The sequence below is a fragment of the Fukomys damarensis genome, unplaced genomic scaffold (assembly GCF_012274545.1).
Source record: "Fukomys damarensis isolate Sample0158 unplaced genomic scaffold, DMR_v1.0_HiC HiC_scaffold_9, whole genome shotgun sequence".
NCBI classification, from domain to species: domain Eukaryota; kingdom Metazoa; phylum Chordata; class Mammalia; order Rodentia; family Bathyergidae; genus Fukomys; species Fukomys damarensis.
Genome location: NW_022900921.1, coordinates 5,468,878 through 5,489,439, shown reverse-complemented (window position 1 = coordinate 5,489,439; position 20,562 = coordinate 5,468,878). Strand labels below are relative to the sequence as shown.

The window sequence follows — 20,562 nt, the reverse complement described above, 5'->3', positions numbered from 1 at the left end:
TTTCCTCGCTGACCCCTAAAAAGGGACTTTATTCTAGAAAATAGAGCTGTACGTGATTCAATTAAAAAAAATTCAGCCCTCATGGCATGAATCCTGGACATCTGGATACAGGACAGAAAGCAGTGCATTTCCCTGCAGGCATCTGAAGTCACTGTGAGGAGGAATTTCCACTCTGTCTTCCAGACCTGTCCCTGCCTGGCTCCTCCTCTCACCTCTGCTGTGTCTCCCATGTGCCAGCCACACCAGAGCACCTCCGAAGCTCCTCCCCTCCGACACCCCAGGCGTCCGCCTCCCCTCTCCTTGCAGAAGTCATTGTGCTCTCTCGCCTTGCTGTGTGGCTTCTCTTCCTGTGTCCCTTTGTCCCTACTCTCTGGGAAGCAGGGAACCACATGATTTACCCCAGGGACTCTCTCCCGACCTAGAACTGTTCTGCACCACTTGGAGTGCTTAAAATCCATTTGCAGGACCAGGGATGTAGCTCAGTGGTTCTGCTGCCTACCTCGCAAGCACAAAGTTCAGAGTTCGATCCCCGGTACCAAAAATAAAATAAAATATGTTTGCTGAACAAACGAGTGAACCAAGCATAATCACTGGTCACAGGTTGTCAAAGCTGGACCGGTCATTAGCGATCTTTCAGGCCAGGCCCCAAACCCAGGCCAGAGAAGAAGGGCGTACAACCCAAGGTCGCACAGGTCTCCGCCAGCAGAGCTGACCCAAACGGCACTGCCCACACGCCGACCGGAAGGCCTCTGCTCTGGGAGGCCACAGCAGAAAGGAAACGGGAAGGCAGTTACCTTCCCCAGTGGGCATGGTTCCGGAGCCAGGAGCTGGGGCTGGCCTCCAGTCCATACATCACAGTGTCCCCGTAGTCCACAAAGGGTTTGTTCAGTCTGGAGAGGGAAGGGATGGAGGAAGGGCAGAGGGTGTGGGTTAGACAACGACAGAACCAAGACAGCCAGGTCCCCACCTCTCAGTCTTCCAGCTCATGCTTTCAAGGGTCATAATACTGAGTTCCCAGGACAGTCACTTTCGGAGTAATTCACAACCACCTTGTAGAACTGTTTCAGGGCAGGAGCATCGTAAAGCACAGGAAATTCCAAAGTGGTCTCTGCCCACCCGACACAGGTAAGTGTAACAAATGACCACCCAGGGAAGGGCAGCGTTTTAGTAACAAGCAGCCGTCCTCAGGATGGGAAGAACCGAGTGTAAGCCGCGTGAATTCCCACTTCCAGGGTGGGTCAAGCAACCAGAACTAAGTTTGTCATCCGAGAGGCGGCAGACAGGGCGCTCACCTGCGGCAGAAGTGGTGCGCACACTTCACCAGGATACCCATGCAGTGCACGGCCACCACGCCGATCACCAGCAGGCTGAGGGGCCCCAGCTGGGGCAGGCAGAAAGGGAGAGAGAAACGGGGGAGTTAAGAAGGAGCCCAAGGGGGATTCCATTCACAAATGACTGAAATGCTACTGAGCGCTTTCCAGGCACAGAGCCCCGACCCTTCCCAGACTGCTGCACAGCTCAGAGCAGAGCTTCCGCAGCTCTGGCCAGAAGAGACACGGAGGGACGCAGGAAGGGGACTCATCGCTACAGCAAGGCCACACGGGCACAGAGAGGGTCAGCTGGGCACTGTGAGGCAATGCACAGGCTTCTCTCACCCACTCCTGAGCTCACGGGAGAGACAGAAACTCGGTCTGCTGCGAGGTCTCCAGCAGAGCAAGCTGCCCGGAGACAGGGGCCTCTGTTGACTTAGCTGACAGCCTGGCTACACATGGTTCTCACAAAACATCTTCAGACGAATGGACAGCTCAATTTTGCTTTTTTAGCTGAATTTTTTTTTTTAAAAAAAAAGCTTCTCTATAGTCTTTTAAGTGAAATAATCAAAAAAATAAACACCCTCTCCTAAAATACTTTCGCACACTGGACAGACCCTTACCAAGATGCCTGCATTTTTCACCGCCAGAGGCAGCCCCAGGAGTCCCGTGCCAATGTTGCCTTTTAACACGTGGATCAAGGTCTGGAACCACCTGAAGGGAACAGGGACACGGGGTGTGTTAGCCACGGGGACAGCCCAGCCTACGAAGCACTCCGCACCACCCCTAGGCGGACAAGCGTCATCTCACTGGACCTCTCCAACACTGGGAGATCTGACTATGCACAAGGGAGCCGCCTGCTCAAGGCCGCGTGCCTAGGGAAGAGCTGAGCCGGCCCCAGCCCAGGCAGTCTGACCCCGGACTGCGCGCTCCCCAGTGCCACGGCCGCCCTCGAGCGCCAGGCAGAGGGACGCAGGGCTTCTCTGAGCTCTCCACCCTCTCCTTCCGGACGTGGGCCTGCTTCTAACCACTGAGCTGACTCCCAAAGCAACAAGAGGACACACGAAGGAGCCCAGATCCTCTAACAGAACATTGTGTAAAAGATGAACAAAGTAAAAGTCAGGCAACACCATTAGAGACTAGAGGTCCGCAGTGCACTTTCAGTTTTTTGGTTTTTTGGTTTTTTTAAAAGCCAGTCGCTGTCTTGTCCTAGCACTGGAGAAGCCGCCTTTGTCAGTCACCCACCTGGTTAGCCAGTGATCCTTCCGACTTGGGCAAACTGTCCCTCCTTTAGTGGTATCCCCTCAAGTTGCAATGGGAAAGCCCCTCACACCCCCTTGGTTCACATCTACCATGTTAAAACGGTGTTAACTGCAGGACCAGAAATAGGTACGAACCAGATGAGGGGCTCGGCTTCTGAAAATCAGTAACTCAAGGAAAATGAGGGGATTAATTCCACGTGAGGTGGAAAAAAAAATCCCTGTCTTAAGAGAAGGCCAGGCACAGAGCCCAGAGGAAAGGGGTCCAGCTAAGGCTCATCGGGGCAAACAGACCCGAGCTGGAACACAGGACACACAGGAACCACTGGGGAAGAAGACACCCCTGAGAAAGAGGGGGCTGGGGAAGAACCCCAGAGAGGAAGCAAGGTGCGCCCAGGCAGCTGCACAGTCAGAGCAAGGAGAGCGTTCAGGGGGCACACACTCTTCGTAGTTTTTTCTTGCCCTGTGCTACCCCCAAAGGAAAGGAAAGCAAGTCCAATGCACCACCGCTTGGTCTAAAACCACCAGGATTTGGCCCCTGGCAATGTCTGGAAAGCCCTCCCAATTGTCACTCACACATTTTTTTTCAGATTTGAAATTCACAAGTAACACCTGTTACAAAGGCCCTCAATAAGACCTAGCCACAGGCTCTGGAAAGTAGGTCTACCCTTCTCCTCTGACCCTCAGGAAGAAATTCTCTTGATCTCCCCACTGTGCAACACGTTTTCAGGCAAGATGAAGAAAGCAGATAGGAGCTGCCAGGGTCCAGAGACAGCAGCAGCAGGCACGGACCAGGGCATAATGGGCTATGAAACTTCTACTCTGCTGAGTGCTTAACCCACCTGGTGCGAAGGTACATACTGTGCTGCACCTATGTGTCCACCACAAAGCCCCTCTGGCCACATGAACAAACCCCTTCCCTCTTCTGGGCTGCTGCTTCATCTGTAAAGTGAGGGGATTTAACTAGGACAGGATGGTTGCTGCAGTCCTGTTGACTCGGAAAAAGCAGAAATCCGAGCCACTCATCAAAACTGCTCTTTGCAAAAGATGACCCTGAGCTGAGATGACCCAATACCGTGTAAGCATCGGAAAATCAGCTCCAGGGGCTGGAGAGCTTTAGCCACGAGGGGAACTGTCTTTCTGAAAGGGAAGAGCAAGGCTGAGCATACCACTGTGCTTCCAGTTATAACCCATCAGAGCTTCTCACTTCTGCTTGGTCTCATGACCTCTTTACTCTCTCATAAATTAAGGATTTCAAATGGCTTTTGTTTATGTAGAAGATATCTTCCTGATATATGTTAAAATGTATACCAGAAAAATGTAAATATTTAATTACAAATAATTTTACTTGATAGTATAAGTAACATTTTTTTAAAAGTAATTCCACTTTCAAAAAATAATGTGAAAACAGTACTTTTTTTTAACATCTTCAAATGTCTTTCTTTCTTAACTAAAGACAGAAAATTTGAGCTCTCTAGATATATAGTTGGAACAGGAAGTTGTATACCATTATGGGAAATTTTCTGTCCCACCACTCCAAATGAAACACCTGATAATTTCTTAGCTTATTTGTAACGTGCGATGTGAACTTTTTGTTGTTGTTGTTACCGGGGATCGAACTCAGGACCTTGCCCTTGTGAGGCAGTGGAACTACTGAGCTAAAACCCCGGCCCTGAACTTTTTATTATATTCAAATTCAAACTAGTGAACTTGCTCTTTGGTGGGTCTTTTACCTGTGCACAAACTCTGACATGGTGCTTTTGGGCATGTGATGGGTACTGGTCCCCTAAGTCACACAGACCCTAAAAGCCCAGCACCTCTCATTATATAATACCAAAACCGCACATTCATTAATATCGCTGCTGGTCTCACCGGAAGGTTTTCTGCAGGAAGAAGCTGTGCACCCTCAGAGCTAGACACAAGGAGGTTTTATTGTTTTCTCTAAGTTTGCTTGAAAGCTCAAATTTCACTGTGGGTAACAAATACTGTGGATTGATTTCCTTGAGCTGACAGGTTTACTTCCAAGAAAACGGGTTCTTTTCTTTCGTTTCCAAGAAAACACCAACAACTCAGTTCTGACTGAACTATAGTTACTTGATCCTTCTCATAAAAAACAGCGTTTTTTAAAAAAGCAGCAAGTTCAGGGGACAGCCGCAGCACTATACAGGCTCTGCCTTGAGAAAGGTCACAGTTTGGTATGTTTCATTTGGGCTTTGGTCTCTGTCACACAGCATATTAAGCGACCTGCACTGAAGAGTTACAACTTCAGAACATTAATGGTCTGAGGAACGTTATTTTCATCATTCTTGAGTGAAACTAGATTTTTTCTTTTCCTTCTGTGTGGCAGTGGAAAATACAGCGAGGACTGGCACGATCGGTCACCACTGCCTCAATCCACGCTACAGTGCCTGCCATTTCACCCATACTGCACCCGCCTTAACACTGTAAATGTCACTGTGGGGAAAAGGCCAATGACATCTTAGTATTACGATGAAGGTGTTCTGTCCTCTTAGACTTGTTGAAGTGATTTGGGCACGCACCCCAGAAGGCATGCAGACCACGCTTGGCAAAGGGCTGCTCCAAAGGCCACCTAGAGAAAGCCAGTTCCAGCCAGCTCATTTCTCACCTGCCCGTCTGGGGCAGAAACACTGAGGCACGACCACGAGCTGCTATTAAGTGACTTGAGGAGAAAGAAAATGTGGTCCACAGTGTAAACTGAGGCTGCTGTCAAAGAATTCAGCAGCTAGATAGCACCAAATGTTAAGAAAAGGTCTCATTCAACACAGCTTTCCAGAAACATCTGGGGTTCCTATTTGCACACTGTAATTAGGGGTCTGAACTGTACCTTTAACTTCCAGAACAGCCAGTGGATAGTCAGTGTATATGCAAGAGGCTAATAAGTATTTCCGTGTACTCTGTTCCTTAGCAAACTATATAACAGGGTAGGGCGTGCACAAGTGGACAATGAATTCGGCTCAAAACTTGTCCTTACCACAGCAGACATATCAGAGCTTCACGCAGGCTAACAAAGGTCCCCAAATCAACCCATGACTGATTCATGCTGGCCCTGTTTTCTACACAGAGGCTTGTGCCACTCCTGTGCCCCGGCTGAAAATAAAAAATCTTCCAGGTCTCAAAGGAGCCCTTCTCCCTGGGCCAGCTGTGAGGGGGCTGCAAGACCAGCCATCAGCTACAGACGGGCTTTCCTGGTCCCCACCTCGCACCGCAATGTCAGCACAGGACAGAAAGCCCAGAACCCAGAATGCCCTGGAAAACGTCCCAAGCAAAGCTCAAGGAAAATGTCTTCTGCTGTGCTCAATCTGTCACAAGTGATGGGAAATAATTTTGGATTAACTTAGTTATAACCCTGTGTGGAAAAAGATATTCACAACAGCTCACGGGCCAGCGTCCGTCCAATCTCCAAAGCCAATCGGTGCTCATCCTGACGATGCCTGCTGGTTAGCTGTGCACTTTACAGATCTTCATAAAAAAATAAGATCCAGGCCTCTTAATGGCAAGCATGGATAAGCCAATGCCCCAGAAAAAAAAGAGCAAAACCTGGAAGGGAAACCACGGAGAGAGCAGCTTAAGGGACGATTTCACAATGACAGCACGACCCGAAAGAGCAGCTGACACAGGCCAGGGCTGTGCATGGAGCCCCCTCTGCCTGGGGGACGCCAATGGGGTGGGCAAGGTTTGGGGAAGGGTGGTCCTCACTGCTGACAGCTGTGCTTGAAGCATTTGGGGGTGGTTTACCGGGGGTCGATGACTCAGCACTCTGCGCTTGTGAGGCAGGCGGCAGAACCCGAGCTAAATCCCCAGCCCTTGAAGTAGTCTTTTCCATCAGCTAAAACTACATGCAAAAGGGGAATCTACAACAGCACACTGCGTGAGAAATGATCTACAAAGCCGGAATCTTTGTGGGTAACGAGCACTAGGGGTGGCGAGGGGCCGGTCACGGGGACAGACGCAATCCTCTAAATCCAGTTCAGGTCACAAAGGACAATGCCCTTCCCAGGAGACAGCGCAGGCAGGAGCTTCTCCACGAGGGGGCTGTGAGACAAGCTTCTATGGTCCCTTAGGTAGTCACGGGGTGACATGACTGCAGGACACAGAGGACCTCTCACCAAGTCACCGCAGCCCACAAGGGGAAACAGGAGGTGATAGCCAGGCTTGGAGACAAGTGGGAGAGCTGCAAGGGACAGGGCGCCGCGGCCCCCGGAAATGTCAGCGTCTGCTGAGGTTGGAAGGCAGCGGGCAGACGTGGTGGAGGAGAAAAGTGTCCTCTGAATCTTCCTGTTCCAACGGTGATTGCCACCCGGCACGGCATGAGATTGGGCCCCTCAACTCTGTTCTTACATCCAGGTGAACTGAGGCCCCGAAAGGGCCCAATTCAGCCCAGAGCGGTCTTCAGTTGCACTTTCCAGGGACAAGAGTTACGCTCTCTTTAAGGAACCAAAGTGTCCCCTGCTCCTCCACTAACAACTAGAATGTTTAGGCTCAGAAGTGACTGCTTCCTCTTCTCCCCTCCACGGCAGCCGAAGGGGCTCCTCGGGTCGGGGCAGAAGGGGTGGTGGGCTGCCAAGGAGGCATCCAGCTGGGCTTGGGGGCCCTGAACAAGAGCACGGCCCCTTACACGCTCTCCTGAAGCCCCAGCCCTAACTGAGCGTTACCAGCCCTACCAGCTGAAACAGTAAGAAACAGTGGCGGGCAGCAGGGAATCTCGGTGCTGTCGCTTACCTTACCGTCTCTGCGGCTTACTTTCATGTCTGCAATGTGGAGCTGACAAGGGGGAGAGGCACACTGGACGGTGACTGCCCTGGGAGAGGGGATGGCGGCAGCTACTCACGTCGTGCTGTTGCTTTCCCCGAAACGCTGGTAGGCACCAGGGGAGAAGCTGCCCAGGCCCTCCGACGGGCTCTCCTCCGGGCTGGCATCAGTGGAGCTGTAGTCCTGGTAGTCCTCGTTCCGGAGCCTCTGCGTGGACATGGTGGCTGGGGGCACAGGGTCAGCGTTAGCGTCGGCAGCAGCTGGGGCCTTGAGCTCCAAGTCTGGGGTGGGCTCTGGGGCAGGAGCAGCCATGGTCACAGCCGCTCACAGCGCCAGTCGCACTGCGGCTGGGGCCCAACCAGAGTGCCTGGTACCAAGGGGAACCCAAGAGGTGCAAAGTACGCGGGCCAGGCTGAGCTCCCAACCTTCCCAGGCAGGCGCCACTCAGGAGTCTGCATTTGTCACGGCCCTGAACTAAACAGAGGGGAGGTGGCGGCGGGAGGGTGGGGTTGACGCACACAACCCTTTCAAGAAGCCTTCCCTGTCCCTCTGCCAGGGTTACCTGCTCCTTGAGGCACAGTTAGGTCACACGCCTCTCCCAGGAGCAAGCTCTCAGAGGAAGGCTGTTTCTCTCTGGACCCTCTTTCCTTTGCCTTCAGCAGAGAATCTTGTTGCTCGTGATCTTGCTGCCTGCAGCTCAGTGGCAGCACGTACACAATCTTGATCTCCCCATTTCTGCCGTGGCCTCAGGCTTATCCTGTACTCTGCAGACTATCAGGGGCTGGGCACTGAGACACTCATCTGTGATCCCAGCACTCTGGGAAGCTAAGGCAAGGCAATCACAACTTTGAGCCCAGCTTGGGCAACTAAGCAGGACCATTCTCAAAACTTCTTTTTTTCTTGTTGAAAGTCTGGAGATGCAGCTTAGTGGGAAGGAAGGCCCTGGATGGATCCCCAGCATGGCATAGAACCTATCAGAAAGCCTCACCTCTCACCCTGGGGCTCCTTCCTTGTTGCTGTTTTTTGTTTTGATTTTTTTGTTTGTTTTTTTGGTTTGTTGTTGTTGTTGTTGTTGTTGTTGTTGTTGTTTTGAGACAGGGTCTCACTATGTAGTTGAGACTGACCTGGAACTCACTATGTAGCCCAGGCTGGTCTCGAACACACAGTCAGTGATCCTCCTGCCTCAGCCTCCCGAGTGCTGGGATTACAGGTGTGCACCACCATGCCTGGCTTTGGGGCCCCTGCCTTGCTGCCAACTTGAGCACTGAGAAATGGCTGGGGCAGCTCCAAGAAAGACCAGGAATGTGAGGCAGCATGAAGCCCTGACCTCCGTCTCCCATCCACAACCCCGGACTGGGGCTCAGAATCCTAACTAGGCCCCCAGCTGCAAAGCGCCTGGGCCTTCTCCTGCCCTGTGCCAGCCTACCTTCTCCTGAGCCCAGTCAGGTACCCAAGTTCCACTTCCCCTGGGGCGGGTTCTAAACACCGGAATTCCTCCTCTCCCCCAGAGGTGCCACTAAACCTACAAAGGCCACTTTCCCTCTTCGTCCTCTTTGGAAGATCCTCCCTCCAGAGGATCTAACCTGGATATAGTGAAGGAACTCTACCCAGGGAGGCCAGGAGGAATCTGCACACACGGGCCTTGCTGGGTTTCCCACTCAGGACTGAGCTCAGGGCCTTCTCACTGAGCTACACACCCAGCCCTTTTTCATATCTGAGACGAGGTCTCACTAAGTGGCTAAGCTGCCCAGACTACGCTCAACCTTTTCATTCTCAGAGTGCTGGGAGTACAGGCGTGTGCCACCATCCTGGCTCAAATGTTCATTTTTGAAGGGTTCTGTGTCACGTAAAACTTTGATTAAACAAACGTTATCCCATCTCATTAACCCATCTTTTATGGGAGGGTCAGCAGGGACCTTTATGAAGGGGAGGGAAGGTATCACACCTCTTGTTTTCTGACACACCATCTTCCTTTTCATTTTTATGAGTTTGCTCAAGTTTAAAAGAGGTTGAAAGGAGGAATACTCCCCCCTGGAGAGGGTGAAGGTTGGTAAGGGTGGAGTCCCCAGGTGGATTCTCTCCATTCGGCTACTGCAGAAAAGCAAGACCAAGGACTGCTCTCAGACAGGACGAGGCACCCTCTGGCAGTTAGGAGCCCCCAGAGACCTAGAGACTGCTGCTGAATGCATTCCAGCCCCACAACCACAAAGAACGAGCCCCCCAAAGATGCAGGATCCGCCCTGCTACAGGTAGGGAGAAGCAAAGCAGAAAATGCGTGTCCCGGTGCTCCGTCTGAACTGGAAACTTCTCCTGAATGCAGTGCAGGGAGCACTGAGGGATATCACAATGAAAAAGAGCCAACTTCCCGCCCTTCGAGACATGCAGTCAAGTAAGGGGGAATGTTCACTGACAACAAAATTAGAAATAAACATTCTGACACTTGGGAGAACATGGCTAAACCTTGCCTGAGTCTGATGTATGATCTCAGAAGTCTGACACAGAGACCACGCATCCAATCACCATTACAACACCACATTCACCCTGTATTCATCGCTCTCCCATCGCTGGGACAAAATCCTCCACATCTGCAACTTACAGGGAGAGAGAAGCATTCGGCTCACAGTGCCACTGGCTCCAAGGCAGAAAGAGCCTGGCTGAAGGAAGCTGCTCAACCAGCAGCAGCCAGGAAGCAGAGGGGGAGAGGAGCCAGGGAAGGGGATGCACACTTCAAAGGCAGCTCCAGGGACACAGCTCTTCCGGCCGCTCCCCGACTCAACATGGCACGTTTAGCTACAAACTCATCAACAGATGAATTTCCTGATGAGTACAGCACCCCCATTATCCAATCACCTCCCGAAAGCCCCACTCTAACCATATGAACTTTGGGAAATAACACCCCAACACCAGATGCCACAGGACAGCTCTGTGCCAAGGACTCCCCAAAGGGCCAATCCCTGGAAACTACTGAAAAGTGGCCCTGCCCCAGCACCAGGTGATGCATTTTCTCCCACTGTGATGGTTATATCTAGATGTCCCCCTCAAACCTCATGCACACAGAGGTGGGGCTTTTGGAGGTGAGTGGACTGTGGGTGCGATGCTGGATCAGCCCACTGTTGGGTTCTAGCTGGGTGTGATGTTGGGAGGTGAAGCCTGCTGGGAAGAGGTGGGTCACTGTGGGTGCTGCCTGAAATAACACACATCTCTCCTCCCTTCATCCCTTCCTGCTTCTGACCACCATGTCATGAACTCTTTCTCCTCTACCATGCCCCTCCGCCACACTGTCTTGACTTACACATGGACTGAAACCTCTACAAACTGGGCACCAAAATAAACCTTTCCTTCTTTAACTTGTAGATATTACGTATTGTGTTCCAGAAATGAAAGTAACCAAGACAGATTTTGGTACCAGAAGTGGGATTGCAGGACTGTACATGACTGTATGATTTGGAAGCCTTTGGAACTGGCTTGCAGGAAGAGTTTGGAAAGTTTTGAACATGCCAGCTGGAAAAGCAGCCAACGCTGCAAGCTGAGCTTGATGGAAGATTCTAGGCAGAGCTCAGAAGACCAGAAGGCTGATAGAAATGCATTTCGTAAAGACTAAATTCAGAAGATTTCAGTTGGGAACAAGGACTGCATGGCAGCTGGACTCCAGGCCATGTGTTATACTGTGGCAGAAATTTTGTCTGCATTCGCTCACATTCAGAGACATTGTAGGAGACTGAGATTAAGGGCAACAGATTAATTAATCCAGTGGAAGAAATTTCTAGGCAGGCTAATGTTGAGGCAGAGCCATGCTACTGTCAGGGGCTTTTAGCCAGCTGAACCTTCAAAATCAACAGCAAACAGCCTGGCAGAATGATTTTTTAAAGTTTTAAAGTTTTGGCTAGGTAAGGAAACTATGGTAAAGTTGTGGCCTACCAAGATGGAACAGAGGAGAACTTGGTGGCTGAGAAGGAACAGGACAATAGAAAAGATGGCCCCAGGGCCGGGCCTTTAGCTCAGCGGTTAGGTGGCCTGCCTTGCAAGCGTAAGGACCCGAGTTCAATCTCTGGTACGGAAAAAAAAAAAAAAACAAGAAAAGATGGCCTGAGGGTATCATAAGAACCAGCAGGACTCTACCCTTTGCAGGATCAAAATTGCAAAGGTGAAAGACTGCTTTGGAAAGAGAGCTCCAGGGACCCCTGTTCCAGAATGGCAGGACCTAGGGAATCTGTTCCTCAGGATTGGCTTCAGAGTGCTCAGCAATCCAGTCATTCAACCCCTACAGCCAAGAGAAAAGGAAGCCCGACTACTGCTCTGGCTGGTGGCAGACCTTGGCATCATCCACATGGTGCTTGTTTTAGGCACATGCAAATGCAAGAATTCTACCCAAGCTTCAGGAAAAGCCTGAAAGGACAGGCAGTGTGCTCCTGAGAGGGCAGTGTATGAAACAGGGAGTGTTAAGCTGAAAGTGCAGTGGAGATTCTAAAAGGTTGGAGACACCAGGAACACGATCAGCTGAGCAAAGCCGCAAGAAGTGAGCAAAGCCGGCCCAAAAGAAAAGCTACCAGGGACTCGACCACAAGCAGAACCATACGGGTAGGGCCACCTAAGCTCTTTGGAGTTCGCATTCTGCCACAGAATGCCCTGGTGACAGACACGGGACTATGAGACTTAATGCTTGCTTGGCTAGATTTTGGTCTTGCTTTGATCCCATTCCTCTCTATCCCTCATTTAGACCTTTTGGAATGGGAATGTTTATCCTGTGCCATTATATATAGGAAATGTTAACTTTCTTTTCATTTTTACAGGTGCTCACCTGTGCTTTAAGATTCTGCCTTAAAGGGGACATTTTGGACTTGGAATTTTTAGCAATGCAGATACTGTTAGGACTTTTGGCAACACTTAGAGACAGACTTTATGCATTCTGCATAAAGAGATGTAATGAGTCTTTCGGGGGCCCGGGGCAGAACGCTATGGTTTATATCTAGATGTCCCACAAAAACCCGCATGCACTCATAGGTGGGGCTTTTGGAGGTGACTGGATCGTGGGTGTGATACTGGATCAGCCCACTGTTGGGTTCTAGCTGCGTGTGATGTTGGGAGGTGAAGCCTGCTGGGAAGAGGTGGGTCACTGTGGGTGCTGCCTCGAAAATGCACACCCTTCCTCCTCCCTTCATCACTTCCTGCTCCTGACCGCCATGTCATGAACTCTTTCTCCTCTGCGATGCCCCTATGCCATGCTGCCTTGACTTGGAGCCAGCCAACTGTGGACTGAAGCCTCTGCAAACTGTGGTCCAAAATAAACCTTTCCTCCTTTAACTTGTGGGTATTAGGTATTTGGCCCCAGAAATGAGAAAGTAAGCAAGACACCCAACTGGAACATGTGAAAGATCCCACACAATCTCACAATGAAAGGACCTGGCGGAAAGTCAGTAACGGACCCACATGTGCTTTCTGTTGCTACAACAGAATACGCGAGCCTGGGTGATTTATAAAGAAAACAATGTCACTGTCCTGAAGGTCCAAGATGTTCCAAGAGGGTGGCACCCGCATGTGCTTGGCCTATTGAGGACCCCGTGGTTGCAGGGCAGAAAAATGGAAAGCCAGTGGGCACATGAGGAAGAAAGCTCACATGGTGAGAGAGACAGATGGGAGGTACTAGGGTCACTTCTAACAACCCATTCTCACCATAAATAATCAAGCCTCCTGGAGATTCCATTAACCTCGCAACCCTCATGGCCTAACTACCTCTTAAAGACCCCACCGCCTTCCAACAACATTACAAGGGGGACCAAGCCCCCATATGAGTTTTGGTGGGGACAAATCATATGCATACCACAGAGGACCTCCAAGTCTCAGGGAGGATCCTGCCTAGCCTCACTGCCAGTCTTAGATAAAAATCTAACAGGGTTTCATTTCCTCAAGTTCTGGGGGAATTCAAGGATAGCATCCAGCTCTGGGGCAATTAAACTTCAAAGAGAATCAAGAAGAAAAAAATCTATAAAGTATCTTAACACAAAAAGTTGAAAACCTCTTGCTATGCCGGCAAAGGCCAGTAAGCTGGTAAATATGTATGTTGGACAACACTAGACATGAGCTATTGTTTGCATGAATACATGCATCAGTTTCTGGATTGTGTACATCAGGAGGCCCTAGTTCTAAGCTTGCCTCCATCACCAGTTTGTGTGTAACTGTGAACAGTTTTCTTTCTGTAGGATGTCAGTCTACAAATGTGGAAAAAAAGGGTGCACTAAACTGTTTCTCAGCTCCTCACCAGTTCTAATATTCCAGAAACCAATGAATGTATTCACACAAACAACAGCTACTATCTAGTGTTGTCCAACATACCCAAATGATATGAGGACGAGAACCTTCCAAGTGAATTCTGTATGCTAACGAAGTTCCCCACTTCCTCCCCATTGACTGAGAAATCACCACGGCTTACTCGGTACAGCTGTGGAATGCATTTCACACTGTAAAGAGTCGTGTTTACGTCGTACATAAACACTGAACTTACCCACAGGAGAATGTGGCTAAGAAAATGCAAATAACTGAAATCTACAGAACCAAAATACAATAACCTACAGCAAGTTTCAGGCAAGGTAACTTAGTAACTGCACATCAATTTAAAAGTAAAAAGAGCTACTGAGCAGCTTTAACGATAAGCTTAAACGAAGTCAATCATAAGAGATGGCAAATAAGGAAACATAATCCTAGGTTACAGTAGAAAGGGAGACAGCCAGGTAGGTGAGAGTCAGTCAGTCGGTTTAACCATGCACTGTGCTCTGTCCTGGGCAGGACAGTAAAACAGGAACAGCGACAGGCTGGTACTCTCAGGGGTCCAGGCAGGACCCACGGGAGAGGCAAATAAATGGGGAATGGCAGGAAACACTGAGAATAAGGTCCACCCAGTAGGTTAGGGGATACACAAACTGTCTTTCATCTTATGGATTAGACTTGTTCTCTGGAGGCCAAGAGCAACAGGTGGAAAATGAAGGATCATAGATCCTCGTCTGGCTAGATATAAAATCCTTCTACCACAGACAGTGGTCCACATGGAATAGATGGGTCTGGGAGGGAAGAAGTGTTTCTTCTCCCTGCAAAGTCTAGGCAGGAGCCCTTTGTCAGAGCCGTCTGCAGGAATCTAGGCATCAGCCAGGGAACCAGCCCCTTCTGTGCTCTCTCTGGTAACCAAGGCCACAGCTTCCTCCAGTTCTCTAGCTACACCCACGCAGTTCTGCCCTCCAGGGCCACCATGCCCTTGGGTCACCGTGATGAAGCCTGGTTTCCAAGTTTACTGCTGCAACTGCCAGTTCCTCCCCGTGAGAGATTTTATTAGGACCTATTAACTCAAAAGGAAGGCTGCAATGTGTGGAAGCTGAAAACAAGTCTGTCCTTCAGGTTCTTGGGGACAAGGAACAAAGACTGTGTTACGTGTGATCCACCTACATTAGGTCAAAATCTCCATAACACATTTAGACCCAAAAGAGTAAACTACTGAGAAAGTCTGCATGTGTGGTGGTGAGAGGACATTTAGCCAAAATCACACTGACACAGCAACGAGCTCGATAACCTGGACATTATTTCCGTTTTTGCATTACACACATTGTCTTTCAAATGTATCAGTGGGTAAGAGCTGCTCTGTAATCTATAAAACACGTCCTTTTAAGTCTGGCACTAAAAATGAGCCCGTGGAATCACTTTGCACAATGGACAGAGAGAGTACAGAAAATGTGTCTGCAAACTAAATTGGGGGGGGTCCTGTGTCAAATTCATAGAGGTGGGCAATTTTTATGGAGAATTCTGCAGTGACTTTTTAAGGAAAAGATAGATTCTCTTCTTAAACACTCTTTCCATTTTAAAACAGTATGGCCTACAGGATTCAGGAGAACATACCCTATCCATCAGAGACCTGCAAACCCTATCATTATTTTATTTTGTTTCGGTCTAGACTTAAGAGGTCAACATTAGATGATTTCTAAGTATGCTTCTAAAATTCCAGAAATTCAATTTTTTAGTGACTGAGTTTGTGCAAAATAAAGGAGGATTAAAAGTCAAGAGATGCTAAAATATTCTAAAACTGTACCATGAAATCTGGTCTGTCAGATCTGAAATGCCTACGTGCTAGATTTCAATGACTTCATACAAAAAATTGTGACATATCTCACGACTGTATAATGTTGGGCTAATTATAGGTTGAAACAATAATATCTTGGAATAAACAGAGTTAAACAGACTACAACGAAATGAAAAAGGAAAAAAACCAGAGATCTCTGGACCCAACCTGATTCCAGGGTGATCTCCAAGGGCATTTTATTTTTAACCAGCTTTCTGTAGGTTTATGTAAAGCACTACAAGAAAGGTACAGTCTTACTAGGAGGGGTCCACCTCAGGCCTCACCTCCTACGAGAGCCTATACATCGGTGTCATCTATAAACTCCAACTGCTGTCCATTACTTTGAAGCAATTTTGCTGAGCTGGACTCCAGAATCCAGAACAGCAGCAAGTCTGTGCCACACATTTCTCTTGCTTACCGCCGGGTTTCTAAAGAGACAGGGGCCAGGACATAGATGCGCTGGCCACCTGTGCTCCGCAGGAACAGAAGTGAAAGCTGCTGACTTCCACATGGCACCAGGCAGGATTCCATTAAAGCCACCACGGCGCATTCCAAGAATCAGAGCTCCAGCGGGTGGGAACCAGCCTCTGCCTAGGGTGGCCGGGGCAGCTGCTGACCTAAGCAGCCCCTTGCCAGGCAGCTGCTGAGAAGGCAAACACCCTCACTTTTTACCTACAATCACAAAGGCCTCGTGTGACTTCAGAGAAGACCCTGCTGTAGCTCCTCGATGAAAACAGAGAAAACCAAGGTCCACCTGGAGAGAAGGCCTACCTGGGTCCCAGCTGGTGAGAGGACGTCAGAGATCAGAAGCCAGCCAACCAGAGTCACAGCCCAGTGTTCTTTCCGCCACGCCATTCCTGACCCTCTCTAAAGTCTCCTGAACCAAGCCGGCCCTACAGTCTGGGGTCAGATTCAGAAGCGGGTTTTCTGCATAGCAAGTACTCCTTTTGGTGGGCGTGGTAACAACTGCCTGTGACCCCAGATACTCAGGAGGCTGAGGCAGGAGGAACCTAAGTTCAACTCCAGCCTGGGAAACTTAGCAAGATACTGCCTCAAAACTTAAAAACAGGATCCGGTTCTCCCACGGCCCCCCGCCGTGGGTCCCAGCTGCGCAGGTCCCCAAAGCTGCTTCCACACGCACCCCAGCGCCACCAAGATGCAGGAGAGGAAGGTCAGCTCCACCTGGGGTGGCGAAGGAGGAGCCCAACAGGAGATGGGGGAGGCTGTCGGCTAAACCTGCTCCTGCAAAAGCGGAAACGAAGCCAAAAAAGACCGCAGGAAAGGATGAATCTTCTGACAAGAAAGTGCAAGCAAAAGGGAAAAGCAGGCCAAAAGGAAAACAGACCAAAGTGGCTAATCAAGAAACTAAGGAAGATTTACCCACGGAAAACGGAGAAACTGAAAACAGAGAGAGGGCAGCCTCTGAAGAAACAGCAAAGAGAGAAGCCAACTCTGATTAGTCACACACCGCATCTTCCCTGGGCTCCCGGCCTCCCTTCTTGTACAAAGCAGGGGAATACTTTTATCAACTATTTTGTAAATGCAAGGTTTTTTAGTAGCTCTAGAAACATTTTTTAAAAGGAGGGCATCCCACCTCATCGCATTCTTTAAGTGTAAATGATTTTTTTTTAGAGGTGAAATCATTTGCTGATTGTTTATGTTTTAGTACAACAAGAAAATAGTGGGATACTGAGTTATGGCAGGCTCTGATTGTCTTGGGTGTCAGCTTAACATTCCATAGGTGGGGTTAGTTTTATATCCTGCAATATAAAGCATATTAAATGGCAACTTGGAGTTACAGTCATGTATTTAGTATGTCTTGGATATTTTTAATGACGTCTATTCCCATGTTGTTTTCAGTAGAGTTGTTTCCTAAAGAAAACGACTTACTGATTGTTGCCCCGTCAGAATCCTGTGCGTTCTGTAACATCTTTTCTGGTCATGCCAGTCCAGTTTGCCTAATTTAGTTAATGTGCTGTCAAAGATCGAAAATCTGAGTATATAGTGTATGTGATACCCAGTTGTGAACAGGTGAGACTTAAGCAACACTTCATCAGCATTCGAAGATACTGGTACTTAATCGTCTTATGGAAAATTTGCCTCCAAATGTGAAGCTAGAAAGTCACTGGAATAACTGAAAAAGAAACCATACATAGTTTCTTAGATTTTTGGTGCACATGTTACAAATTGTATACAAAGTGAAGTGTCTGTACTGATCCTCTATATGACTGATACAAATCTCAAATATGGAAGGCAAAAAGAAACAAAAGCAAAAAAACTTAAAAACAGAAAAGCACTGGGGATGTGGCTCACTGTAAGACCCTCCATTCAGCCCCTAATACTGGGTGGAAAAAAAAAAATCAGCTTAGAGTCTATCTTTGCGACTCTGGGCCAAGTTACTTAATCTCCTTTTGCCCTGACTCCCTCACTTAAAAGACATCAATAACATCTACATCACCACAATCCTGCTAGGAAGATAAATAAATAAATGCTAGGTACGATGTCAGGCACATGATGGATGCTTGCTAATGCAAAAATTGTGATTACTATGCAGACGTTCACGGATGGAAAGCCAGGAGGTTCACTACGGAAACTCCACGGTACTTTCTCTGTTTACCACTCTGGAAGCTGAACCAGGGCCCAGCCTTGGGAACAGCGATCTGAGCGCCACAAGCACCTCAAGAGCCCACAAGGGCAGATTTGTGGCTTCACAGAAAAAGGAGGCACAGAGGAGCCTTCCCCGCAAAGAGGGTCGTTGAGAGCTGGCCCAGGGGTCCAGGCTTCCAAGCGAGATGTCTTGGGGGATGTGGAGGCAGGAGAGGCCACAGCACCAGCACAGCAACTTGTCTCTATTTTGGCACACCATGAGGGCCCAGCCAGAGGGCCCGACACTTACTACACAGAACTCCATTCTCTGTGCTTCACTCAGCAAGGCCTGGCCAAATGAGGGCCGTACAGGACTTTCCCGAGCCCTGGTAAAGACACTCAATGGACGTTTCTTAATGGAAAAAGAAAAGCCATCTTAAGTGTTAGCCATATTAATCAGCAATGCCCCGCCTGGAAGGCTTATCAGCACCAGGCCAGTTGCTGATAACAAACAAGAGATCATCCACCCAGCCTAGGTGCAAGATAGGGACTCACTTCAGCTCAGGGGCAAAGAAGAAATGTATCATTTACAGCGGTGACCCTTTAGCACCTGACCCTTGTTTCGTATCTATGAAACGTTTAAATAACTGAGATCTGCATGGTGGAGAGAAAATAAAAAGGTGGAAAACATACAAGTACTAGGCCAATCGTCGACCCAACAGTTATTTAATCTGCAACAGGTCCCAAAGTGATTACTCAGCAAGCACAACCGCAGGGAGCTCCAGGCCCTGCGCTCCCTTGCTGGAGACAGCTAACCCTTTAAAGCGTTCATGCTCACTTCACACCACTTCCCCACATTCCCAGTTGTAGTCTCTGGAACATCAAAAAGCAAAGGGAGCCTGGAGTGGTGGCGCATGCCTGTAATTCCAGCTCTCGGGAGGCTGAGGTAGGAGGATCACTGTGAGTTCAAGACTAGCTGGGGCTACATAGTGAGTTCCCGGTCAGTCTCAACTACTTAGTGAGACCCTGTCTCAAAAAAAACCTAAATAAATAAATAAATAAAGCAAATGGAACCCTCTCCTCTCACAGCTTTAGGAACAAACATAGCTCGGAGCACTTTGGACTGCAGGAAGATAAGGCCCAACGAACAGATACACAGTTTAAAGAGAAAATAGGGACTCCAGCAGGCAATTATAAAGGACAGAACCAAAAAGACAGGAGCACAGCAACCTAACAGTTACCAGAGCAGTATCCCCTGCACGTGGCCTCCTACTTTTTGACCTTGAGAACATCTTTCCAGAAAAGTGTGCCAAATGTGAGTGATACCGGAACTAGGCACTAGACAAGAGTCCAAAGAGGGCCCTGATCATGAACAAGACAAATTACATTCAGATGTCAGTATTTAGCCGCCACACACTGGAGAGGAGGAGAATCGTAAGTCAGATACTAAGCACAGGAAACTGCTTCCTGGACAAGTGATGAAGTCTTGTTGCACTGCAGGCTGACAGTGCACACAGGGAGAAAAATAAATCATTCTGGATAAAAACAAGAAAAGACCTAGTTGCAGAGAAATGTCAGAACCCGAGGGATTCAACCCTACCCCTGTACAGACTGAGGACCTACATCTGGGAGACGATGGCAGTCAGGGATGGGAGTCAGCTAAGGTGGCTGAGAAACTAGCAAAGCTGGAACCGTATCTCCGGCAACCGCGTCTCCTTTCTTTCCAGCATGCCGATCTACCTTATTTATTTCAGCAAGCCTCCAAGAGCTGCAAATCACCCATTTAAATAACCAGTCTACCTGCTCTAAATCGGCCAAGTTACAGAACAAAATAAAGCAGAGATCTTTCCATTGTCCAGTTAATGCCCGGGCTCTCCTCCACCACAGACGAGCCAAAGGCATACTCCAAACCACATTTTCTATTTTTCACAGGACTCACACAAAATTGCAGGACATTTAGCAACCAAACCTGCAGAACGATGAGTTCGCAGAAAAATCACGCGCAAACAGGGAGCCACACCCAGAGCCAATCTAACCCCCGCAGGCACTGAGGAGGCAGAGCTAAGCGAGAGGAGCTAAACTGAGCTGGAGCTGTGCCTTTCACACGTCAAGCTTCCCCCGGGAGGCGGCGCGGGGGAGGCAAACAGCTGGGGAGCTCAGGGACACAGGGCTTCCAATCGCTCTGGGTGACCTCAGGCAAACTTATGGCCCGCGATTCCTGGGGCTCGGTTTCCCCTACTGTGAGCGGAGGGTGCTGCACCAGATGACGTCCCAGGGTCTTGCAGTTCTGGGTTGTGACCTGAGTCCCCTTTTAGCAAAGCTGGGGCACAGCTCCGGCAGCCGGCGAGGGAGGCTCGCCCGAGAGAGCTAACCGCGGCGGGGAGCTGGGAAAAAGCCTGCGCTGGTGGTTTGGGTGATCGTCAGACACCCCAAGCTCGCTAGGTCCAGGGAGACGGCGCCGGGACAAGGGGCTCCTCTCCGCCTCGCGCCGGAGGGTCGCCCGGCGGGTCCGGTCCCCGACCCCGAGCATCCGCCGAGC

General features: G+C 49.5%; 1 protein-coding gene across 4 annotated transcripts in view; it reads right to left on the bottom strand.

The window, feature by feature from the left end:
• The window catches only part of LOC104873160 (proton-coupled amino acid transporter 1), a 43,502-nt gene that overhangs the window by 19,581 nt on the left and 3,359 nt on the right, over positions 1–20,562 (bottom strand). For 2 of the 4 annotated variants that reach the window (XR_002025904.2, XM_019209881.2), the window contains exons 1-5: positions 7,902–8,054; positions 7,419–7,563; positions 1,934–2,024; positions 1,293–1,381; positions 795–890 (exon numbers count right to left, since the gene is read on the bottom strand). Coding sequence is in view for 3 of the 4 variants with exons in the window: in XM_019209881.2 (XP_019065426.2) it covers positions 795–890; positions 1,293–1,381; positions 1,934–2,024; positions 7,419–7,558 (416 nt within the window). In the remaining variant the exon portion in view is untranslated. Of the gene's footprint in view, positions 1–794; positions 891–1,292; positions 1,382–1,933; positions 2,025–7,418; positions 7,564–7,901; positions 8,149–20,562 lie in introns of those variants that run through there. The other 2 variants (XM_019209880.2, XM_010639705.1) reach the window with 2 other exon arrangements.